General features: G+C 53.0%; 1 protein-coding gene across 2 annotated transcripts in view; it reads left to right on the top strand.

The window, feature by feature from the left end:
• Nucleotides 1–20,586: 20,586 nt before the first annotated feature.
• ACSF3 (acyl-CoA synthetase family member 3) overlaps nucleotides 20,587–25,428 on the top strand; it is a 44,490-nt gene continuing 39,648 nt past the window's right edge. Inside the window, exon 1 of one of the 2 annotated variants that reach the window (XM_027513790.1) lies at nucleotides 20,587–20,685. Coding sequence is in view for 1 of the 2 variants with exons in the window: in XM_027513789.1 (XP_027369590.1) it covers nucleotides 23,877–23,980 (104 nt within the window). In the remaining variant the exon portion in view is untranslated. Of the gene's footprint in view, nucleotides 20,686–23,677; nucleotides 23,981–25,428 lie in introns of those variants that run through there. The other variant, XM_027513789.1, reaches the window with a different exon arrangement.

Below are 25,428 nucleotides of genomic sequence, written 5' to 3'. Positions count from 1 at the left end.
GTGGCTCTTACCATCTGGGGGCTCCCTGTGTGCCAAGCCCCACAGGTGAGCGTCACCTGCAGTCCCTTCCCCAACAGCCTGGGATGTCCACACAGCCTTCTCCACTTAGACGAGGAAACCCAGGCTTGGACATGAAGTGCCCACAACTCAAACTCCAGGGGCCTGATTGTGACATGCACAGCCCCCTGCCCCGCCTTTGTGGGTGAGTGGGTGGGACCTCCCACACCCTGTCCCCCAGCTAGGGTGGGTGTGCGTCTCTGCACGTGTGCTGGGCCATGTGAGCTGTGCTGGGGAGTGTGCAAGTAGTCAGGCTGCCAAGGACCACCAGGTGCTGCTTGGCGGTCCTGCCAGTTTCTAAGACATCTGTCCTCCCACCTGGCAGACACCCAGCCTGCTTGTGAGATCACTGGACTCAGGGTGGGGAGACGGTCAAGTGGTGCTGGGAGTTTAAGTTGATTTTCATTAAGGAAGGAGGTGACATAGATGTTTTGAGGGGTAAGAAAGCATCGTGTCTGCAACTTCACAATAATGTAGAGAGAATGGTAAAGAAATGTCAAATATTAATAATTGGGGGAACCAGGAAAAGGTGTGTGACATTTTTCCTATGATTCCCCCCAATTTTCTGTCAATTTGAAATTATTTCAAAATGTTACAAAATAACAAACATGATAATGTTATCAAGTGGGATTTTCTCCTCTGATGTGTTGATGTGAGGAATTCCAAAAACAGGTCCCATGTGGAACTACCCTGGGGTTTCTACTACACTTGGAAATGTGCAGTGTTCTTTCAAATACCATGAGATTCAATCTCGAGTATTTGTTTTCAGTGTGTTGCTTTCAAAGAGCAATCTGTATTTTCTTTTCTTTCTGTGTTATCTTTATTTGGTTTTGCTCTCAGGGTTAAGCTATCCTTGTAAAATAAATTGGGAATTGGTTTTCCTTGACTCTTTAGAAGAACTTGCCTGTAAAACTTTCTGAGCCTAAGGCCCTCCTCAGAATAACCTCTAAATTATTTTTTCAGTTTCTTCTTTGGTTGTGTTTATTGGCTTATTTGGATTTTCTACTTTTTTAGATCAGTTTTGATCACATACATTTCTAAAAAATTATGTATTTCAGTAATATTTAGAGTATATTGGTATAGAATTGCGCCTGTTCTCTTGTAATTTTTAAAGTTTTCTCATTGGTTATTTTGCCCCCTTTCTTAGGCTTTGCTCTGTGTTCCAGTTTCTTGTTTTCTGGATCAGATTAAGTTGAAGTTAAGATACTTTACTGTTTGCTTGTTTAATCAAGAAATATCTCTCAGTTAAATCTACCAGTATGCATTTTTCTGTTTCCTAATTTATTATTTTCTGCCTTATCTTTCTTTTATTGAAACTTTCTTTGGGTTTATTTTTCTCTTTTCTAACTTTTGATCTGAATGCCTTATCAGATCAGATCAGATCAGTCACTCAGTCGTGTCCGACTCTTTGCGACCCCATGAATCGCAGGGGTCGCAAAGAGTCGGATATGACTGAGCGACTGATCTGATCTGATCTGATCTGATAAGGCATTCAGATCAAAAGTTAGAAAAGAGAAAAAAAAATTATTTAGCATAGTAATGTAAGCTACAGCAATCAGACAAGGAAAAAAAAAAAGAGGCATCAAAACTGGAAGGGAAGAGGTAAAACTGTCACTATTTGTAGGTCACATAATACTCTACGTTGTTGTTCAGCTGCTCAGTCGTGCCCAACTCCCTGCGACCCCATGGACTGCAGCACCCCAGGCTTCCCTGCCCTTCACCATCTCCCAGAGCTTGCTCAAACTCACGTCCATTGAGTCAGTGATGCCATACTCTTAATGTAGAGAACCCTAAATTCTTCTCACAAAGACTATTAAATGAATTCAGCAAGGTAGCAGGATACAAGATTAACATACAGAAATCTGTTGCATTTCTTCACACTAATAATGAAATATTAGAAAGAGAAAGTAAAAAAAAAAAACATTTAATATCCTGTCATAATATCAAAAATATCAAAAACCAAAATACCTAGGAATAAACTTAATTGAGGATGTAAAAAACCCATACACTGAAAATTATAAAATATTGATAATGAAAACCGATGGTGATTCAAATAAATGGAAAGATAATCCATGATCTAGGATTGAAGGGATTAATACCGTTAAAATGGCAATACTACCCAAAGCAATCTGCAAATTTAATGCAATCTCTATCAAAATACCCATGATATTTTTCACAGTACTAGAATAAGAAATCCTAAAATTTATATGGAACTACTGTGTAATAAGGAAAATATTTCATAATAATGAAAATATTTCAAGTGATGTGCCTTTCTTGCCTGGAGAATTCCCATGGGCAGAGGAGCCTCCGGGCTACAGTCCATGGGGTTGCAAAGAGTCGGACATGACTGAGCAACTAAGCATATATGCCTTTAAGTTCAGCTTGAACTGTATCCCATAGGTATAAAAACGTAAGAATTTCATTGTTATTTTCTAGATACCCTGTAATTATAGTTTTGCTTTTCTTTTTGTTAAAGTAGTCAATTAGGTTATGTTTTACATTCTAATAGAGAATTGTAACAAACATTTAATTATCAATTTTAATGTGTTGTGGTCTCTGGATTCTGTCTGGATAGTATCTGGGTGTCCAGCCATCCTGGTTTTCTTGGGACTGAGGGGCTTCCAGGACTCAAGTCCTTTGATGCCAAGCAAACCAGGATGAGCTGGTTTCCCTAGCCACTATGGCTTTCTTTGTTGCCGAAAATGTGACTTGTATTAGTACTTGCTGCAAAGGAACTTGTGAAGAACATGTTTCCGGATTGTAGGGTGCAAAATTTAAATTTAGATCTACTTAATTAACTTAATTAATAATATTTCTCAGTTCCTCAATATCTATTTTTTTGCTAATTTGATTAGTCAAAAATTAACAGAAGTGCATTAAAGTATATCACCACTGCTGTTGTATCTGTCAATTTTTTCAAACATATTTTGCCTTATAGATTTCACTGCTATTATTTTTCACTTAAAAGTTTGTTATCACAAAATTGATAAACCCCTAGCAAGACTGATGAAACTAAAATGAAAGAAGACTCAAATCACCAGTATCAGAAATGAACCAGGGGACTTCCCTGGTGGTCCAGTGGCTAAGAATCCACCTGCCAATGCAGGGGACATGGGTTCATCCCTGCTCCAGGAAGATTCCTCGTGCCACGTGGCGACTAAGCTCGTGTACCACAACTTACTAAGTCTGTGCTCTAGAGACTGCAAGCGGCAGCTGCTGAAGCCTGAGCACCTGGAGCCCGTGCTCTGCAACAGGAGAAGCCACCGCAGTGAGAAGACCACACCACAGTGAGAGAAAGTCCAGGCACAGCAACGAAGACACAGCACAACCAAAAATGAAAAATACAATAAATTTTAAGAAAGGAAAATGGGAAAAAGACATGAAGAGACATTTCCCCAAAGAGGAGATGGCAAATAAGCACCTGAGAAGATGCTCAAATCTTTAGTCTTAGGGAAATGAACACTAGAATCACTACACATTACATATCCCATATCTATCAGAGTGATTAAAATAAATAGCAACCACACCAAACGCTGGTGAGGATGCAGAGAACGTGGACCTCTCCAACGTTGCTGCTTTGGGAGCGGGTCATGGTGCAGCCTCTCAGGAGGGCAGTGTGGCAGCCTCCCACAAAACAGTATAAGCAGCTTCCACATGACCTGGCAACTGCACTCTCCAGCATTTACTGCATAGAAATGAAGACTTACACTAAAACCTGTCCATGCATATTCACAGCAGCTTTATTTGCAACAGCAGAAAACGGAGAACAACCCAGATGTCCACTGACAGGTGAATGGTTAAACCAATTGAGGTACAGTCACATCAGGGAACACCCTTCGGCAAAGGAAGAAACAAACCACGTGTTCATGCAGCACCTTGGGTGGCCGCCAACAGAGTCCCGAAAGGTTGCATACTGTGGGGTCCATTTGTACCCCATCCCTAAAATGACTTGCCAGGGGTCACAGAGAAAGTGGGGCGGGAGGGAGGCTACCAAGGGCAACAGGAAGACTCCCCACCAGGGTGGGGATGTTCTAGGTCCTGAGTGCACTGTGCCAGCACCCCAGTGGTGACGTTTTTATGTAGTTTTGCATGATGGGATAAAGGCCACACAGGGTCTCTGTGTTATTCCTTACAGCTGCATGTGATTCTCTAATTATCTAAAAAAAATTTAGGCAAAAAAAAAAAATGACGGTAAGGACTAGAAAACCTTGGGAATAGGCCATCTGTGATGGTTTGGGGACTCTGCCATTAGGACTTAGACACAAGTATGTGGTCCGTACAACTTGTTTGTCCATTTGCTACATACCAGTGAGCGCCTTTGAAAGGATTACTGCTGTGGTTGTACACTTCATCAATAAGAAGTGGGCTTAGCTGCCTCAGGGCGTGTGGGATCTTAGGTCCCTGACCAGGGATCGAACTGAGTTCCCTGCACTGGAAGGCAGATTTCTTAACCACTGGACCACCAGGGACATCCCAACACTGAAACTTTTATCTCCTTTGCTCTGCACTCGCTGGCCTGTCTTGTCTCATGTAAATTTAACCTTTCTGATTTCCTTTCTTTTAGATATTCTCTTATAGAATTCAACCGTATATAATTTTTTAAGACCAAATCTAAGCTCCTTTGTTTCCCTGGTGTCTCAGACAGTAAAGAATCTGCCTGCAATGCAGGAGACCCAGGTTCGATCGCTGGGTTGGGAAGATCCCCTGGAGGTGGGCATGGCAACCCACTCCAGTATTCTTGCCAGAGAATTCCATGGACAGAGGAAACTGGCGGGCTACAGTCCATGGGGTTGCAAAGAGTCAGACACAACAGAGTGACTAAAATACACACACGCACACACTCTCCTTTGTCTTTTGTAAAAAGCACCAAGTCTGTTTCTGGTTATTGATACACAAGCCAGTGACGTGGTAGTCATTTCTCCTTCATCTCACCTCGGGGTACTTGTTCTGGTGTTCTTTTCACCGTGTGTGCGTATGAATGCGTGCATTTGCAGATTGACTATATTTAATTTATTTTCAGTAGTTGCTTGGGAGATATTATTCCTGTTCTTAATGTTCTTGGAGTTACCATATTTAAAAAAAAAAAAAACCACATTTGACTCCTGTGTTTCTGTCCACTGCATCGGTTACGAATCCTCTCTGGGCGGTTTGAGGAAATTCGCCCACATCGCTGCCCGCTCCTGCCCCCTCGCCCTAACCCCACCCTTCCTTGTTTTCACTGGCACATTAGGCAAAGGAGGCCGGGCTGGCGGACAGTGTTTGTTTTAGCATGTTATATTTTCTTCTTGAGTCATTTCTGGCAATTTTATCCTGTTTGTTTTTTTAAACCACATTGTAATGGTGACCTGGATTTGCCTCTAAGAGTAGGCATTTGTTGCTCAGTCTTCCTTATTCTTATGGGTGTCCCACCTCACCTCTCATTGGACTGGGGTCACCTGGGGCATCATTTTGGGGCTTTTGCATGAGTGGAAATGTCTTTCTGCTGCCACCACACCAGGGAACACCTCGGTTTTACATAAAATCTTGGACTAGAATCATTTTCTCTGTGAGCTCTCACAGTGTACTCCCTATTCTCAGAATTTATTATTTTGAGGAAGTGATGAATTTAACGTAATCATTTTTCTGCCTAGAAGTTAATAGAATTATTTCTTTAGTCTCAAGACTTAAATTTTTTTTTCTTTCTGAGAATCACCTAAGGCTTTTTCCTTTCATTAGCTTCACCAGCTGCAAGACGCGGGGCTCCACTTTGATGGGAGGTTTCCCCGTCACGTGACACACGCTCTTCTGCCCCCACTCTCGGCCCTTCCATGGATGGCAGCCCCTGCCCACCCCCGACATCCTCCGCCTCTCCCTCACTGTCCTCCTGGCGCCCCAGCTGCTTCTCCTTGCTGTCCAGGCACTGACACCACTTTTTAAACAGATTTATTGGGACATAACTGACACAGGATGAACTGTACACATTTAAAAGATACGATTTAAGTTTTGACATTTGCATCCAGTTGAGACCATCACCACAACCGAGATCATCACCCACCAAGCTTCCTGTGCACCTTGGGGACGCCGGGGGCCGGGGAAGAGGAGGCTATGGAGGGGATGAGGGGAGGGTCCTGAGAGTCCAGGGCATAGAAAGTCCCAGAGGTGGGCACCACGGGGGTGCTGTGGACACAGCCAGATGGGACCCTCAGGACAGAGATTCCCCCACCCCGTGTGTGGTCACTGGGGCCATGATGCCCAAGCGGCCCCAGAAGGTCCAGGATAGGTAGATAGAGAAGAGGCCGGGGGGCTTCCTGGCACAAAGGCCTTAAGATGCTTTGCAGGAGTCCATCTGTCCTTTGGTGTCACAGTGCTCCCGGCTGCTCCGACCTAAGAACAGACCCAGGACCCCTACCATAAGGGTTAGCTCCCCACACCTGATGGGCCTCTTCTGGGACAGCCCCCCTGGGTGGAGGGAGACCACCGGCCTGAGGGCTGGAGATGCTGGAGGCTCTCGGGATGCAGGAGTAAAGCCCAGCCCGCCAGGGAGCACAACGCGGAACCCAGAGGCCCGGCCCCTGGCCTGGCCCTTGGGCCTGGTGGTACCTCCTCTGTGGGTCACCGGCGCCCGCAATAAGGCCGCCCAAGGCCCCACACTGTCTGAGCTGGGTCATTGTTGGGCTGCTCACTGGCCGTGTGGCTGGAGGCCAGCTCTGGGCCAATGAGGAGCACGGGGGTCTCCGAGAGAGCCTCACCTCACACCCCCTCCTTATGGGAGGAGGCTGCTGGCTCTTGGGCCCTGGGGTGCGGGGGCGTCCACAGGAGGAGGCACAGTGGGCAGGGCCGGAGCCCAGGTGTCCGACCAGGCCAGGCCGGAGGAAAGAGGAAGGCAGGCGGGCGCGGGGAGTTTCCCAGCCACACAGCCAACCCTTTAGACGCTTCCGGGGACCCGGAAACACGGGCTGGCCTTCAGTCGAGCCGGGCTCGTGACCCACCCCTGCCGACCGGCCCTCGACCATGCGATGGCAGGACAGGCTGGGGCCACGTGTCACCTAGGGAAGGGAGGCCACCCCAAAGCTCTCATGTGGACCCGGGATGCCACAGTCTGCTCACCAAGGGGCCTGGGAAAGGAAGGGACCTGGGGGCTCCTCTGAGACTCGGAGTCCAGTTGTTCACATCAAGCCCCAAAGTGGGCCCTGAGCAGGGCAGGGCTCAACTGGACAGGTGATAGTTGGAGTCCAAGACCTGCCACCCGCTGGCTGTATGTGTTCCTCTCTGAACTTCAGTCTCTTCTTCTTCTGGCTGGGAGTGGGGGTCCCTAACACAGCTGGTCTGTCTGAGAGGACCCCCGTGCTAGTTCCTGTTCCTTCCCTGACCCGCACAGCCTTCATTTCAGGGCATGAGAAGCTGTCCTTTCTCACCCAAGAGTGAACTCCCTCTTGGGGGGCCATGTGGTGATTCTAGAAGACATTTATCAAGGAAGTGTCTCCTAGGCCTGTTACCCGTGACCCTCGGAGCTTTACAAGCATTCGAGTGTCAGGGCTGTGCAGTGTCATGGGTGTTACTCCTAAGACACCCACGCAGAGCCCTTGGCCTCCCCTTTGCCGAGACCCCTCTGGCCTCTGCAGGATCAGAGTCCCAAAGCCTGGGTGAGTTGACCGCTGGGTGGACACTCAGTTCTGAGGATCCTTGATCCTGTGGAAACAGCAGAAGCAAAGACTGGCCCCAGGGGGTCAACCGCTGCCCCCTGGGTCTCCAGGACTGATCGAGGCAGCCATCCCACAGGGAGTCAGGCCCCTGCTGCCCTCTGCCGTCGTCCTGGTGACCCAGAGAGCTGAGCGCTTGTCCTTGTCCCAGCAGGTGTGCGGCCACATCTGACTGGGACCAGGCTTGCCTGTCACATAAGGGTTTCCTTCCATCTGTCCCAGGAGGCCCTTCCAGCGGCCAGGAGGACACAGAGGCTGCAGGAATTACCCTGAAGAGCCCAAGATAGCCAAGTCCTGTGGAAGGGCTCAGCTCTGGCCACATTGCTTGGCTGCTGCTTCTGGAAGTTTCCATGAACTGAGGCATGTTAAAATGAACCATTTTCCTGTCTGATCACATACTGACCCTGCTGCAAGGAGGGTGTCCCAGGCCTAGGGCCTAGTTTGGAGGCCCTAGCCACCCCTCCCCCAGCACAGCCCTTCTACAGCTGGTCCTGGCCCTGGGGAGTGACCATCTATGCGGCTGCAGCCTCACAGACCTGTGACAGTGGAGGGGCAATCCGGCCAGCCCACGTGCTGGCAGCCGTTCCATCAGGCGCCTTGGGCTCCGAGGCCCGCGCCCCAGCTGCACCTGCGCGGATGCGGGCGCTGCGTGGGCGCAGGGATGTTCCGCCCGCTGCGCCCTGCCCACCGGCACTGGGAAGTGAAATTGCTGGGTGGGCGGGCGAGGGGCCGGCTAGGGGCGGGAGGGTCCACAGGCGAGGCTGCCAAGGCGTCATGGGAGGCTGGTCTTCTGCCCAGGCACAAGGGTGGACTCCAGTGTCCTCCGCATAGGATCTGCAGGCGATGGACCGCTGGGAGAGTGGGAAAGAGACCCCCGCCCTGCCGACATGCCTCTGACCACCGACCAGCCCAACCACAGGGAGAAGAGATGATTGTGCAGCCAGATCCACAATGCCCATGCACATGGGTGGCCTGTGGGTCCGGTGTCCCACATGGCCGGTCTGGGGGAGAGGGTCCACTTAGCCTCATCACTCATCACAGCCCGGAAGTGGCTTAGTTATCCATGCCCTCCCCTTGTGTAGATGAGTAATCAGGACCAGACCCAGGGCCGGCTGCCTCCTCCGTGCAGCCCATGGAAAATGAAAATTCAGGCCCTTGTCTAAAAAGTATGAAGCATTTCAAGACGTTAACAGCTGAGTCTTAACCAAGTGTAGGTGCTCCTGACCCTTGCAGAGGGCCACGGGCTTGCTCCTGCACAGCCCCCAGCAGGCCAGTGCCACCTCCGGGCACTCCCAGGCCAAGCTAGGGGTCTGAAGCAGCCTAGTCCAGGCACTCTCAAACTGGGTTCCCTAGAGAATCAGTTCCCATGGGCCTCCCAGAGGTTGCCCTGGGGGGTGGCCAAGCAAAACCTCTAGCTTCCACCACTGGACCCCCAGGAACTCCAATTCTAGCTTAGGTATTTGTGGTCAGTAGTTTTTTTGGAGGAAAGATGGTTCAAAGAGTTATATGTGTTAAAAATGTAAAACATGGATTTCATCCAAGCCCTGATTTCAACGTGAAGGAAACTGAGGCCCCAAGAGTTAGTGGGAGCTCCTGCAGGGCTGACCCAGGGTCCAGGTCTCCTGCCTGGTCACTCAGAGCTGCTTGGACAGGCTGGGAGCCAGTCCTCTGAGTCGGGTCTGGGGGTCTCCTTGCTGGCTGGAGGGCTTCTCTTGTGGCTTAGCTGGTAAAGAATCCACCTGCAATACAGGAGACCTAGGTTTGATCCCTGGGTTGGGAAGAGCCCCTGGAGCAGGGAAAGGGCACCCACTCCAGTATTCTGCCCTGGAGAATTCCATGGACTGTATAGCCCATTCACAAAGAGTCAGACACAACTGTGCGACTTTCACTTTTACTTGCTGGCCAGAGGTGCTTCAGGACTCCCGACACCATTTGCAGCACGTCTACATCCACACACGTGACTGTCGACCAAGGTCCCTTCTTGTGGGACTGTGTCACTCTATCTTGAGATGCCTGTCCCCTGTCGGGGAGCAGGACCCATGTGTGGAATTGCCTCAGTTGAGGAGGGGCAGGTAACAGGAGGCCAGCCCATTCTCACAGCTGGCTGCTGTCCCCATCCCCACCAGCCAAGGACCAGGAGCAGTGACAGTAAAGGGAAGCCCAGCAGGTGCAGGCCAGAGGATGAGTGGGGGCAGGGGGAACAGGAGGGCACACCCTACCAAAGAGACCAAACTTCCCAGACGTCACTGTGTGCTGGCCAGGCAGCGAGTGTGGCCAGGTCTGCGGTTCAGGCCCCCGCCCCGTGCCTTGCAGGCCCTCCTTCCACTGCGTGGGGATGTGGGCACACCCCACCCGCCTCATCGCTGCCAGCAGCAAATACCAGCTGTGCAGCTGTGGGCCACTGTTCTGGGGGTCAGAGCTTGGATCCCACTCTGCAGGGGGCCTGCTGTGTGGCCCTGGCAAGCTGCTGGGCCTCTCTGAGCTTCAGTGTCCCTACCTGTAAAATGGGCAGTATGCTCAGAGCGAATGAGTAGATCACACATGTGAAAGGCTGGCCCAGGGGAGGCTCATTCAAGAGGCATTTTGCTTGGGTTTTTTTAGGAGTAAGTGTCTCCTGTGAGCCTTGCAGCTAAAGCAAGATGAGGAGTGGGCAGGGGATGGCCTCTAGGGAACTGGGGGTGCTGACCAGGTCATGTGAATGGTGCCAAAGCAGTGCCCAGGCTCTGGACTCTAGCTGCCGTGGAGGCTGTCTGTCATCTGGTGTGCACCTCCAGTGCGGGGGCCTGGTCTTGCTGCTGTGGCAGGGGCCCTGTGTGCCCAGGCAGATGTGTGGCAGGCTGCCACCTAGCCCTGCCCCATCACTGTGGCTCTTGTCTGAAGAGTGTGTTGCTCAGAGTGGCCAGGCCTCCCTGTGGCAGCTCTGCCCCGATCGTGATGCCCAGGGCTGCAGGCAAACCTTTAGTGGGCAGCTGCAGCCCTTACCTGTTCTGTCCTCTACTGGGGCTGCCAGGTCCCCTCCCATGCAGGAACTGCCTGCCACTTACGCAGCCCAATGTGCTGACCAATGAGGGGTGATCACCGAGTCCCAGGTACCATGGGAGACTCGGGGGCAGGGGGTTGGCCCAGTCCCAACACTGAGGTTGTGCAGGGCTCTCAGCTGGAACACTTAAGTCCCAATGCCCAGGCTCAGCCAGACCAACCCATCAGAACCCTCATCAGCCAGTGCCTGGCATCACTGACATGCACTCAGAACTGAGACAGAGCGATGAAAAGACGGTTAGGAAGGGATATGAACAGAGTCCAGCCCTGGCCAGTCCCAGGGTGGTTTTCCAGGTCCATCACCCACCAGCTCCGAGGCCTTAGCAGATCCCTGCCTTCCCTAGTCCTCAGTTTCCCCATCGGTAAAACAGACGGGAGTACTTTCACCCTCCTGGATTCTTGGGAAGATCAGACAAGAAGTCAGCCACCTGATATGTACTGTGGTGTCATCCGCAGAAGCCAGAGGTTTTGATCCTCACAGCTACCTAAGAACAGAGGCACTGTTACTGCCACTTACAGGAAAGGGGACAGCGCAGAGGCTCAGCAGTTCACAGTTCATGAAGCCATGCAGCCAACAGAGAAGGGAGCTAGGGATTCAACCAGGATGATGATGGTGACGGCAGTGATGATGGTCGTGGTCGTGATATGTAACACGTGCGTGTGTGCTAAGTCCTTCAGTCGGGTCTGACTCTTTGTAACCCTATGCACTATAGCCCGCCAGGCTCCTCTGTCCATGGGATTCTCCAGGCAAGAATACTGGAGTGAGTTGCCATGCCCTCCTGCAGGGGATCTTCCCGACCCTGGGATGAAACCTGCATCTCTTATGTCTCCTGCATTGGCAAGCGGGTTCTTTACCATTAGTGCCACCTGGGAAGCCCATGTAATTCTTCCATAGCATTTACTCCACACCTGTCACTGTTCTTAGCAATTTATACATGTTAACTCCTTTAATTCTCACAACTAACCAATGATCATCTCCAGTTTACAGGTGAGGACAGGGAGGCATAAAGAGGGGGAGTAAATCACCTGCTTAAAGCTACACAGCCAGGAAGTGACAGAGCAGGGATTCAGAGCAACAGAATTTGTAGTCTGTGTCAGGAGCTCCCCGGTGAAGCTATCCTGCCTCCCACAAAGGTACCCAGTGAGAACAGCATAGGGCTGAGCCTGGAGTTGAGAGTGAGAACGCTGTGGAGGGGCCAGGGTTGTGCAGGAGATAAGGTTTGAGCTGTGTTTTGAAGGATGCATATAGGGGCTAGGTGGGAGGGTCTGCCCGGTATGGGCGGGGCTCTCTAATGGACCCTCACAGAGGGAGTCCCACTCCAGGGAGCTGCAGCCCCCCGAGTCACTCATCCCACTGACCAGGAGGTTCCCTCCTGGGCTTGGGGTTTAGGGCCTCTCTGCCTCAACCCTCCCACCCACCTGGAGTCTTGCCTTCAGACCTGATCTGGGCCACGCCTGGTGCCAGATGCGCTGGAAGTTACTGGACTCAGGCAGGGACAGTGGGCCCCCAAGGGGGCACCACCAGCAGGCTCAGGCCTCGGATCCCCTGCCTCCAGAGCCCAGGCTACCCACCTCCTCCCTGTGCCTCACTGTTCCCTTGGCCACACCGCAGGACACAGCCAGAAAACTCCAGACTTGGGAAGAAACCTGGACTCCTCGCCCCCCACCTCAGTTCCTTTTCCTGGATATACACCCGCATTCAGCAAACACCACTGGCTGTCTCGTTCTCCCTCAGCAACCCGGCCCAGATCTGCCCCCTGGAGTGACCACCCTGGCTCAGGTGGCAATGTGGCCGCTGGCCTAACTGGCTGTTGGTAGGACTGTTTGGCAGCAAGGCCTGGGGTGTCCATTGGGGGTTTCCATCTCTACTTCTGCCAGGGAGCACTCTGGGGAGGTCAGCTGCTCTGGGTGAGGGGCAGAACAGGTTCCCAACTCTTAGTTCTTAGGCCAGTTAGTCAGGCTTTTGGCTGCTTGCACCCATGGCCACCCCATCACCTTCTTGTCCCGAAGATCAGTGGGACAGGGGTGGGACACCTGTGTTGGCTGGGAGGCCGGGCCCTCGGGCTCCTTCCTGAGTTCCTCTTTTCCAGTGGGACTCTACTTGAGAGACAGAAGGAAAGACAGAAGATGTGTCTGTCGACCAAGCTTGCCTCCTCGATGTTCTCATTCAATCCCCCACCCCTCTGGAGGTCAGTGCCTCTGCTCAACCCATTTTACAGATGAGCACATTGAGGCTCAGGGAGGCTCAGTGGTAAGTGATGGAACCCGGACCCCCTCTCCTCTGCTGCCCCTCACAGTTCCTGAGGCTGCTTTCCCTTCTGTTGGGGCCCCAGCTGCAGCTACTTCTGTTCGGCACCCCCTTCCCTCACCCCATGGGGCCTGTCTGTGGTCTAATGCAGTGGTGTGTCTATCCATACCTCTATAAGGAGGACAGTCTCCGCTGCCTGTCACTCACCATGTGTGGCCCCCCAACCCCTGCTCTGCTTCCTGGGCTGATCTGCACTGGGCAGTTTTGTGGCCTGTGCTGAGCTTGGTGAGTTACTCGTGTCATCACTGCCACGCTCACCATCAGTATCACCCTGCCTTGTTTCTGCAGGGCCCTAAGGGCCCAGTCCATAGTGCTCTGGACCGTCAGATGACAGCCTCCTATGCCAAGAGTCAGTCTGACCCATGGCCTCTCCCGAGCCCAGGTACCCAGGGAGCAGCTCCCGTCTGAGACAGGACGGGGTCCTGCACAGGAACCGTCTGGTCCAGCATCTGGCCCTCCGGGCGGGGGACAGAGGCACCAAGGGGTGGTGGCACGGCAGGCAGGGGAGTGAGGACAGGACAGCTGTGCTGCAGGCTGGCTCGCCTGCAGCCCACTCTGGAACGACCTGGGGCGAGGGGCCCAGGGCACTCAGCTGTCATCAGACGCCCCTCCCACCGGTGCACACATGTCCTGGGAACATTTTAATGAAAAGCACAAGGATGGAGAAGTGTTTCTAGGAACCGCGTGGGGCTGGGGCAGGGGCAAGCAGGCTGTGGGGTCTCCAATGCTCACCCCTGGCCAGTGGTCCTGGGCAGGGAGGTCCTCCCGCCTCTGCCCACTGCTTCCAGCCACTAGAACAACCCAGACCTGCTTGGCAGGAGCTGGGCAAGTGTTGAGCGTGGGCCCGGGGCCACCTGGCTCCCCTAAGGCCACCCAGGGCGATGCCTGGGTGGAGCATGGCCCCTGTGTTCTGAAGACTCTGCCCTGGGTCTGGAAATGGGGCGTTGAGCCCAAAGTGACCTGAATTCAAATATCATTCCGACAGAGAAGAGCAGAGAAGACCAGGAGCGGAGGCTGAGTCCAGGCCCCAGGATGGGGAACTTGAGGCCAGGCCCCAGCAGGTGCGGCATGTCCGCAGCAGCTCAGAGCCTGTGCTTGCTGAAGGGTCGGGCGGGGCCCGGGCCCGGTGGGAGGGGAGGGGCCTCGTGGGGGAGGGTCCTCATCGGAGGGGAGGGACCTCGTGGGAGGGGTGGGGCCTGCTGGGCTAAGGCTGTGATCTGCACTCAGCGGACTTCCTGCTCCAGGCTCGTCCTGTCTTATGACATGGACGTGAGCCGGGCAGGACCCCGGTCCAGAGCCACCTGCTGGGTCCAGACTACGGCAGAGCTGGGCCCTGGACTGGTCTGGAACCTTGCCAGGACATGGTTTTCCCAACAATAAACTGCTCTGAGGAGCTGGGGTGACCCTGGAGCCCAAGTGACCACTCAGCCTCTCATCCCCATGGCTCTGCCCTGGGAAACCCAACATCTTGCTGGACCTGGGGACACTGTGGACGAATCCCTCAGCTGCTGGCCTCGGGGGTAACTCTGAGCTTGTGACTGATGTAGAAAGACCCATGGAGGAGTCCAGGTGCATTGTCTGGTTTACTACTGCCCTCCGCCTCACTCTTCCTGCTCCATCCTCCACAGACTCCTAGCACCGCTCACCTTGCTGCCACTGCCACCTCCGTCCCTGCAGCTGCCCAGACTCCACCTTCTTCTTCTCAAGTGAGAAGCTGAGACTCAGATTAACTTACGCGCTATCACTATAATTAGTGGAAGCAGGGTAGTGGCTTTCTGTTACTATGTTCAAATCACCCCACACTTAGCAGCCGCCATGGCACACACTTATCATCTCACTGTTTCTGTGGGTCCAGAGCCCAGAAGTGGCTTGGCCTTGAGTGAGGCTGTGTCTCACCTGGAGGCTTGACCAGGGCTGGAGGCCCGATTCCTGGGAAGCTCTACCCCTGGCTGTGGGTGGGGCCTCAGTTCCTCCCATGTGGATTCTCCCTCAGGCTGCCTGAGCACCCTCACTACATGGCTTCCCCAGATAAGCAATCTGAGAGACAAGAGGAAGTTCAGGGCATCATGGATGTGCCCGGAGCCACTCACATTCCTGCCCAGGTCAGCCGTCTTCAGCTGGGACAGACCGTACATGGCAGGGACACCAGGAGGTGAGTCCAGTGGGACTGGACCTCCCGTCTTGGAGGCTGGTGGCCACAGACAGGGTGGAAACCCAGGCCTTGCCTGACTCTAACCCCAGCTGCTGACCGGTCTGTCCTCTGTGTGTCCAGGGCCCACTTGGCGCCCTCAAACCTGTTCCCCACATGACAGCCATCCCTCTTCAGAGGGAGGCTCCATGCTCACAATCTGCAAATGTTCCCCTCCCGAGAACGCTGCTGCCAGCACATCTGTGTTTTGCTTTAATCAAGTGAAAAGGTGTGACCCAGACACCCCCAGCAGTTTGGGCTCATTAAGCTGGAGGTGTGAACAGAACCAGTGGAGGAAAAGCCTGCTGCCTGGTCTCCTGGGCCCCCAGGTGCTCCAGCTGGAAGGGTTTCCCCAGGGGAAAGCTGGAGGTCAAGAATGGAGGGGGCCTCAGGGCAAGCTGTCAGGTGGGGAGGCTCCAGTCTCAGTTGCCCTCTGTGGAAGCATCCCATTCATTCCACTCCCACTGACTGAGGACCTGCTCGAGGTCTCTGTTGAGGGGCGGGCAATAAAGATGCTGGTGACGCCAGTAGCAGAGAGTGTCCACAGTTAGCACTGATGAACAGCTTTAAGTGTCCTGAGTCCTGGATCCTCCCAGCAGGATTGAACCAGGAACGGAGGTGGGAGCTGCCATGACCTATTTCATGGACCAGAGTGTGCACGCCAGCAGCACTGCCACACGTCCTTAGGGCTCTCAGTTGGAGGCAGGTGCGGACTGAGTGGCCAGTACCCCACAGCCCTGCCGAGGCTGCCCCCCACCAATCCTTTCCCCGGGCACTTCTCCTCCCAGGGTCAGATCCAAGACCAGCTCAGGTCCAGAACAGCTGGACTCCTCCAGATGCCCCAGGAGCAGGGAGGCGCTCATCTTTTGTGGCCTCCCAGCTCCAAGGGGCTGCCATGCAAGGCCGCCCCCAGCACTGTACACACAGGGATGGCCCCCTCCTGACCATGTAGGTGGCCATGGGGAGATCATAGTGGCCAAGATCCCAGCAGCCTGTCTCTTCCTCTTTGCAGCCACCCCATCCTTCAGGGCGTGTCCGCGTGCTCAGCGAGACACCTAGTGCACATGGTTTTGTGTTCCAGTTTTTAAGTGTTAGTAGCTAGGAGTTATTTTATGCTATTAGTATTCAGCCAGCGATGGCTGTGAGCAAGTCTAGCATTTCTCTGTGGCTTCGCTACTGTAGTTTGCGTGGCCCTGTCGTCTTGCTGTTTTCCTCTCTCCTGACTCAGCATGCCCCAGGCAGTTCTTAGCTTGTTTCCTGGTTGTGGAAGCAACACCTTTTGAGGACACAGCTGTGGAGACCACTCATTCTTGATGGAAGGAGCTGTCTTGCACTGTGTGGGGAAGACTTTGGTTTTAAGCACAGCAACACACACCCGTTCATTCACTCAAGAATCTCACAGCCACAGAGAGACTAGACACCCAAGACAGGGAGCAGAGCTCTGTCACTTTGTCAGAGGGAGTGTGGACACTGGGAGCCTCAGTTTCCTCATTTGTAAACTAGGGATGACGCGGTCCTGGTGTCACATGCCCTCAGAGCCCCCGCCTGGTGGTGTACCCCTCCCAGGACCCTGGGACCTCCATGTCTGCAAGCCCCCATGGCCTTGCCTGACTTGATTTTGGTCCAGGTCACTGTCTGTCTTGGCTCGGACGGCCTGTTTCTCACACTTCTGGAGGCTGGACATGTGAGACCCTGTGCCTGATGAGAACTCATTTCATGGCATCTTCTCACTGTGTCCTCACCGGCTGGACAGCAGAGGGAAGCAGGCTCTCTTGTGACTAATCCCATCCTGCGGGCTCCACCCTCATACCTCAAATAACCCCATCTCCCAAAGACCCAGCTTCTTAGCACTGTCACACTTAGCACTGTGGGGTTTCAACATGTGAATTGGGTGGAGGAGATTCACTCTATAACATCAATGGCGTATGACTTGTTTGTCTAACTATTCCCTTTTCTTCTCCCCATGATCATGTTAAGTGACAGGAGGGCAAGGGCTCTGTTTACATCCTCAGTAGCCAGACCATACCTGCGGACACAGCAGCACCAGCACAACCACCCACTGGCCTGTCGTGAGCTGTGGGAGGCCGAGGGGTCCTGTGTTGCTTAGCTGAAGTTGGTGGCGTGATAATAAGAATTTGTGATGGCTGCTGATTAGGCTCCTTTTCCCATTGTGTGCCTGGTGGAAGGAAAACCCTGGGAATCCTAGAAGTGTTTTGAGGACTGGAAGTGAGAGTGCAGCCACGGAGACTCAATGATGGGCAGAGGCTGCCTGGAGACGGAGAGGAGCCATGTTCTTGTGGGCATTCTTGAAGCGTTTCCCTGTCCCCTCCCCATTTAAAAGTTACTTTATAGTCTAGATGAACTTTTATCTTTATCGCAGGCATACGCAGCTATTCATCCACACAGTTGAAGAAACCACCCTTCCCTTCCCAATCACCAGAGGCACGACTTTTGGCTGATTCCTTGATATTTACCACCATGTGTCCAAAGAGTCTCCAAGGTCGCCCTGTTACAGTTTGCTTCTGCGATGGACACCTGGCTTCACTCTGTCCCTCCATCCCACACCCTTCCTGTGTCCCCATCCCTCCAAGGCAGGCTGGGGGGGAACTGCCTAAACTCAGATAGATCAGTGTCAATGTTTGCATTATTTGTTGTCATTCAGTTGCTCAGTCATGTCTGACTCTTTGCGACCCCATGGACTGCAGCATGCCAGGCTTCCCTGTCCTTCACCATTTTCTGTAGACTGCTCAAACTCGTCCAGTGAGTTAATGATGCCATCCAACCATCTCATTCTCCGTCACACCTTCTTCTCCTGCCTTCAATCTTTCCCAGCATCACGGTCTTTTCCAATGAGTCAGCACTTCTCATCAGGTGGCCAAAGTGTTGGAGCTTCAGCTTCAGCATCAGTCCTTCCAGTGAATATTCAGGATTGATTTCCTTTAGGGTTGACTGGTCTGATCTCCTGGCTGTCCAAGGGACTCTCAAGAGTCTTCTCCAGCACCACAGTTTGAAAGCATCAATTTTTCGGTGCTCAGCCTTTATTGCAGTTCTGCAAATGCTGTCTGAACCAAGCCTCCTAGAGCCACAGGATACTTTGCCTTTACTGCTGTTTTCCCAGTATTTAATTATCACCTATTTCCTCTTGACCAGTTTTCTACATATTTATCCTTCTTCTACCCCCAAACTCTCCCTCGATGCTTCAGATCTTCTCTCAGTAGAGCAAATGCACCCATTATTGCCCCAGCTTCACCTTCCTGAGGATGACTGGTCCTGTCTGTCTGGTGGGAGACCCAGAGTCCAGGATGCTAGGATCTGACTCAAGTGGTCCCTGGACCACTCCAGTTGCTGTGCTGGGAACAGACTGAGGGGGTTGGGTGTGCAAGCAGGGAAGCCAGGAGGAGGCTACTTTAGTAATTGGGGTAAAGGACCAGGCTCCCTTCTCCTCTGTGGTTGCAGTGCTGGTGGTGGTGGAAGTGGCTGGACTCTGAAAGATGCTGAAGGAGAAACCAGCAGAACTGCACGTGAGGCGGGAAGGAAGGAGAGGAGAGGAGTGTGCCTGACCCCACAAATGATGGATGCAACACTATCAATGATTAACATCCTCAGTCAGTCAGTTCAGTCGCTCAGTCATGTCCGACTCTTTGCAACCCCATGAATCGCAGCACGCCAGGCCTCCCCGTCCATCACCAACTCCCAGAGTTCACTCAGACTCATGTCCATTGAGTCAGTGATGCCATCCAGACATCTCATCCTCTGTCGTCCCCTTCTCCTCCTGCCCCCAATCCCTCCCAGCATCACAGTCTTTTCCAGAGTCAACTCTTCGCATGAGGTGGCCAAAGTACCGGAGTTTCAGCTTTAGCATCATTCCTTCCAAAGAAATCCCAGGGCTGATCTCCTTCAGAATGGACTGGTTGGATCTCCTTGCCGTCCAAGGGACTCTCAAGAGTCTTCTCCAAAACCACAGTTCAAAAGCATCAATTCTTCGGTGCTCAGCCTTCTTCACAGTCCAACTCTCACATCCATACATGACCACTTGAAAAACCATAGCCTTGACTAGACGGACCTTTGTTGGCAAAGTAACGTCTCTGCTTTTGAGTATGCTATCTAGGTTGGTCACAACTTTTCTTCCAAGGAGTAAGCGTCTTTTAATTTCATGGCTGCAGTCACCATCTGCAGTGATTTTGGAGCCCCCAAAAATAAAGTCTGACACTGTTTCCCCATCTATTTCCCATGAAGTGATGGGACCAGATGCCATGATCTTCATCTTCTGAATGTTGAGGCGCAAGTTCTAGTCCATCCACACTGTTATAACAGATGCCGCAGGCTAGGGGGTGGGGCAGGGAAGGGGGATAGTTATTCCAGTTATGGATGCCAGAAGTCCAAGGTCAAGGTGCCAGCAGACTCTGTGTCTGGTGAGAGCCCCTTCCAGGTTCATGGAACAGGTCCTCTTACTGTGCCCTCACCTGGAGAAGAGGTGAGGTAGCCCTGTGGGGTCTCTTTTCTAGGAACACTGATCCCATTCATGGAGCCCCTGCCCTAATGACCTAATCACTTCCCTGAAGGTCCCCACTTCCTGACACCATCACATTGAGGGGTCCGAGCTTCAACACACGAATTTGTTCGGGCACAGACATTCAGGTCATAGCAAGGAAGATCCCAAGTTCAGGTGGGGCCACGTCCACGTGGCTATCAGGTCAAGTGGGCGGTTAGGATCGTCCCCACCCCCAGGCTCGGAAACAGCCCCGTTGTTCGCCCAAGGGCTGTGGGTCTATTGCCACTCATTCCCACCAGGAGGTTCTGCTGATTTTCTTGAATTTCTTCGGTGATTCCTCCTTTGTCTTGTCTGCGGTCCCTTCCTGAAACTATTACACTTTTCTTACTGGACCGCTCGGAGGCCCGGGGATCTTGTCATTTTTCCTCTCCGTCGCAGTCGTTCTGCTGCTCCTGGGAGATTCCCAGCCTCTCTTCCCTCAGGCTCCCGTCTTCAGCCCCCCGGGGATTCACGACCCCGAGGGTGCAGCGGCCCAGCCCTGAATCGGCCCGCCCCGACCCGCGGCGCCCGAGAAGGAGGCCGGGAAGCGCGCTGGCTCTAACCGTGTGTCTGCAGCCCCACAGAGTGCGTGTTTATTGATTTGTTACTTAGGAGAAGTCTCACGTTTCGGTCAAGTGGACTTCGTGCCCAGCTCCGCCCCACAGGGACTTAGCACACCTGCGGCGCCTGATTCCCAGCCCGCTTTGAGGCCGGGAGCGGCGCCGACCCCTGAGGGGAACGTTCGCACCCGGAACCCTCGCCGCCGCGCCCCGTCGCACCGGGGGAATGCGCTTGGGTGAAGGACGAGCGGTGCGCGAGTACCGCGGTTCCTGTTCCGGTTTTGACCCGGCTAGGAGGAGGTGCGCGACCCCGGCCTGCGGAGGTAGAGCCCGCCCCCTCACCCCTCACCCTTCACCCCCCTCACCCCGCCCACCGCATCCCGCCCCGCCCCGCCCCCTCCCACGCAAGGGCCGCGTCACGTGGGGACCCTGCCTGGCGTTCTCGGCGCTGAGGCGACGTCCAGGCCCCTTTGGTGTGGAAGGGAGTCGAGTTCAAGTTCAGCCAGCGTTGGAGGGGAACTTGATCTGTTGTGACGGAAGTAGATCCATTTCCTTCCTCTTTGGCCGCTGGAATCCTCCTCGAAGCACCCCGCCCCACAGTCTTTTACACTAAAGAGAAGGTGGTAGTGAGGGGGACTCTGAAGGATGATTAGGAGTTTACCGAAAAGGGGAAGGATGACAACGTAGAGGTGGAAAGAGGAATCACGTGTTTGGGAAGTCTGTAGCTTTCCAGCCCGGGGAAAGGGCGATGTTTGTCTGGAGGCCTAGGCAGGGACATTTGTGGGTAGGGAGCACCGGTGCTGAGCCCAGGAGCACACAGGTCCACAATTGGCTTCCGAGGGCCCCTGGCGGTTCTGATGTGAAACTTGACAGACCAGCAAGTCTAGCGACCTTTTCTCAGCCCCTGCTGGGCCCGGGCAGCATGCAGAAGATCCACTCTTCAAGGCAGACAAATTAAACCACAGGCCAGGGGTCATAAGCTTCTTCCCTCCAGCTGGCATCTTTAAAATGGTATTTTATGTCCAAATATGGATATGAGTTTAGCATTTGTTTTCTTCCTTTTTTTTTTTTTAATACATTGTGAATGTCTGTTACTTAAAAATGTAACTTTGAAAACAGCTCCCAAACCGCAGGTGGCGTGCTGAAACAAGTGTTCCACCCCAGAGGGAGAGTGTGGTCCCCTCTCCTGCCCCACACTTCCACCCAGGCCTCAAGACAGCAGGCAGGAGGGTGGGGGGAAGGTGGTGCTGACCCATCAGGTGCCATTTTACTCATTTCGAAACCAGCCGCCTTCATTTGAATGCAAGTATCATTCTTATCGTGTAATTTTTGTCACACGGCTCCGTGGTGAGCAAGGTGCTGAACATGGCTGGTCCACTTGCCTCCCCCCTCTGTCCGTTCTCACAGGAACTGAAGGCTCAGACAGGTGAGGAAAACTCAAAAGGACCAGTGAATGTTTCAGTCTGGGTCTGTTTTGACTAAAATCTGTGCACCCGGATTAGGACATGAAAGATGTTATCATCTTCCAGGTGTCAGGCTCGTGTCCTAAGAGGGCCGTGTGCCTCAGTGCTCTGACCCAAGAACCTGATGGTCAGAGCACCGAGTGGCCTCTGCCGCATCTCTGCTGGGCTCCAGCCACCTGGCAGAATCTGAACGCAGGGTGGCCTTCCCAGGAGCAGGCGTCTGGCTCACCACAGTTCAGGTTTCCATGCTCTTGGCTGGGATCCTTTCTTGTTGCACACCGTGACAGTGGTCTCATGATGTCGGTTGACTGAGACAGGGAAAATTCATGGCCATGTTGCACTTACTTGGTGGCAGCATCGCTCCAGTCTGTACCACGGTGGTTGAGGGCAGCCCGTAACAAAGCGCACCTGTGGTTAGGAGGCAGGGCTCTTCCTGAGGCTGCTGGTCTGTCTGGACCTGGACCTGCTCAGGACACAGTCCTCTGCCCTGACCTGATGCTTTTTGCTGCTCCCCATTACCTTGGACACGTCTGTGACCATGGACAGAAGAGCCTGGCAGGCTATAGTCCATGGGGTCGCAAGAGTCGGGCACGAGTTAGCAACTAAACCACCACCATGACCTTGGAGGTTTTAGCTCTGTTGAATGACTGGAAGATGAGTGGCTTCAAGAGCACATGAAGCTGTTCTGAAGGGGTGACCCCTGTTCCCACACATTTGGCTGGAGAATAAGTTAGTGCAGCCTCTGTGGAGGCCACCTGGGCCATATTTACCCATTTGAAAGTCACTGTTGTGAGGCTCAAGGGTGAGCAGGAGGGGCCCTTCTCAGCCTCTGCTTCACAGACACCCCTGGGTGACCACAGCTAAACATCCCCCCAGCTTTCTTCCCTGCAGGCTGATGTGACAGGTTCCCTGTCTCCCCAGCTCCAGCCACCTGTCCCACTGTGCCACGGATCACCCGTCTCCACATGGAGCCAGCGTACCTCGCCACCTCCCAGCCCTGGCACTGGGGTCAGGTCACTGCTGCTGGATACCACCTGGCGGTGTTCTGAGCACCAGTGTAGCAGCCTTCCAACTGACTTGATAACTGACTTCTTTATTCTCCACGTGAGACTTCGGTGAACCGCTAGCTTTAATTAAGAGAAGAAGGCCATTGTCTCATTTTTATTTGCTTCTGTCATTTTGAAAAATTGAAGAGTTATCGACAATTACAAACACCCTGTAGATACACCATCCAGAACACATAATTTTAATATTTTCCTGTTTCTTTTCTGTATCAAAATGTTTGTGCTGGGGTTGAAATAGCTCCATTTTAAAATATAAGCATCATTTACTAAGTTTTTATTTTCTTGGGCTCCAAAATCACTGCAGATGGTGACTGCAGCCATGAAATTAAAAGATGCTTGCTCCTTGGAAGAAAAGCTATGACAAACCTAGACAGTGTATTAAAAAGCAGAAACATTACCTTGCCACCAAAGGTGTGTATAGTCAAAGCTATGGTTTTTCCAGTAGTCACGTATGAATGTGAGAGTTGGACCATAAAGAAGGCTGAGCGCTGAAGAATTGATGCTTTTGACCTGTGGCATTGGAGAAGACTTGAGAGTCCCTTGGACAGCAAGGAGATCCAACCAGTCCATCCTAAGGGAAATCAGTCCTGAATATTCATTGAACAGACTAATGCTGAAGCTGAAGCTCCAATATTTTGGCCACCTGATACAAAGAGCCAAAGCCCTTGATGCTGGGAAAGATTGAAGGCAGGAGGAGAAGGGGATGACAGAGGACAAGATGGTTGGATGGCATCACCGACTTGATGGACATGAGTTTGAGCAAGCTCTGGGAGATGGTGAAGGACAGAGAAGCCTGGAGTGTTGCAGTTCATAGGGTCGCAAAGAGTCAGACACGACTTGAGAGACTGAACAACAGCTAGACTTTTAAAATCTGATCACAAAAGTCATACATGCTCATTGCATAAAAACTGCAGAGAGTGGAGAAGCACGAAGAAGAAAACAAAAGCCACCTGCCACCTGGGGCTCACCTTCCCATCCCGGGGTGGGATGTCCCTCCCCTGGGCCTCACTGAGGGCTGTGTGGTCAGACTGTGGCCCAGCCCCACACACATGTGTATGCCCTGCTCCCCTCAGATCTTCCGGATCACCCAGGTCAGCCCCAGTTTTTCAGTATCAGAAATAATGCTGCAGTGAAGACCCATGGTGAACCTTGACGTACATCGCTGATTATTTCCTTAAGATGCATTTGAAAAGCAGCCGTAGGAACAGAGGGCCTGCATTTCCTATATTCATGTTTCATCTTGAAGGGACTACTGATGTCCACTCAGATGGCTGGGCCGAGGCCCCAAGCCTCACTAGGCTGGGGTGCTGGCCAGTTAACGTGCAGTGTCCCTTGGGGCAGCTCGCAGCATGGTTTTGACCTTCCTCACCCAAGGCCTTTCTCACCACTCATGGTGTTGCAGAGTGGTCAGGGCCTACGGGCCAGCCGGGCCTGGGTCTGGGAGTTGCTTTTCCTGCTCCTCTGTGGCCCTGGGCAGGTGGCTTCACCTCTCTGTCTTCCTTGGAGGCACTGCTCTGACCGCTGGCTCACTGCATCCATTCCTGCCTGCCCCATGTGCAGTCAGAAGTCAGCTAGCCCTCCTGCCCTGGCCAGGGTGAGGGGGTGGGCAGGGAAAGTGGGGTTCAGCCCTGTTTTTTCCAGTTCAAGTCCTAGAACCCCAGCTTTTCGCTGGGGTGGTGCAGCCCCTGATTCCCCAGAGGGAGCAGGCAGACGGCTCGCCCCTCAGCCCCTTGTGTTAGAGGAAGGCCGCTCCAGTGGTCTCGCTGGCAGCAGTGTGACACTGCCCATGATGCCCTGTGAAGCCTGGTAGGTAGATCGGTGGGAGCAGTGGCCACTCCTGGCCGTCCATCTGTCTGCTCCTCTGCACCCCAGAAAATGCTGCCACTTCAGCAGGCATCCCTGAACATCTCTCTTGCATTGTCACCAGCAAAAGTCAGGCCTCGGGCCGTAACCCAGAAACAGGCAGTTCGTTTTCTGTTTACGGTTTCCGTTTGTTTTCGTTTCTCTGCCCTTAAAGCAAATAGAGAAGGATTTGCTAGAAGTGAGAAGGGGAAGCACTGAACCCCTGGTTTGCTTTTCAGTGGCTCACTTTCTCTCTGAAACTGTCACGTCCCACATGTTCATCACATTTCTTGTTTTCTCTGGTCCAGGCGAGCTGTTTTCTTAGAACTTGTCATATTTATGGTAACAAAAATCCAGAGGTGTGAATGGCTATGAGCCCACCTCTGAACCCTGCATAGAGGGTAAGCCATAAGACACTCCGGCTTTTGGTCGCTGCCTCTGAAAGGGATGTGGGCCATGTGCCCTGGAGGGGCCATGATGGTGGAGGCCTGGAGCCTTCCGGAGCAGCTGCTGGGCCGGGCAGGTGTCTCCCCTGTTCCAGGCTTCTGCCTGCTGGGCCTGGAGGCTGGCAGACCTTGTGTCAGGAGCCCCTGCTGCGGGGAGCAGGTGGCCAGCAGGCTGCACAGGGAGGAGCTCAGGACAGGCCTTTACTGCTGGGGGCTGTGTTTGTTTTGTTAGGTAATTATAGAGTGCTGTG

This window comes from Bos indicus x Bos taurus, chromosome 18 (assembly GCF_003369695.1).
Source record: "Bos indicus x Bos taurus breed Angus x Brahman F1 hybrid chromosome 18, Bos_hybrid_MaternalHap_v2.0, whole genome shotgun sequence".
Classification (NCBI taxonomy): domain Eukaryota; kingdom Metazoa; phylum Chordata; class Mammalia; order Artiodactyla; family Bovidae; genus Bos; species Bos indicus x Bos taurus.
Note: the sequence above shows the minus strand (reverse complement) of the source record. Positions and strands in the feature narration are given on the sequence as shown.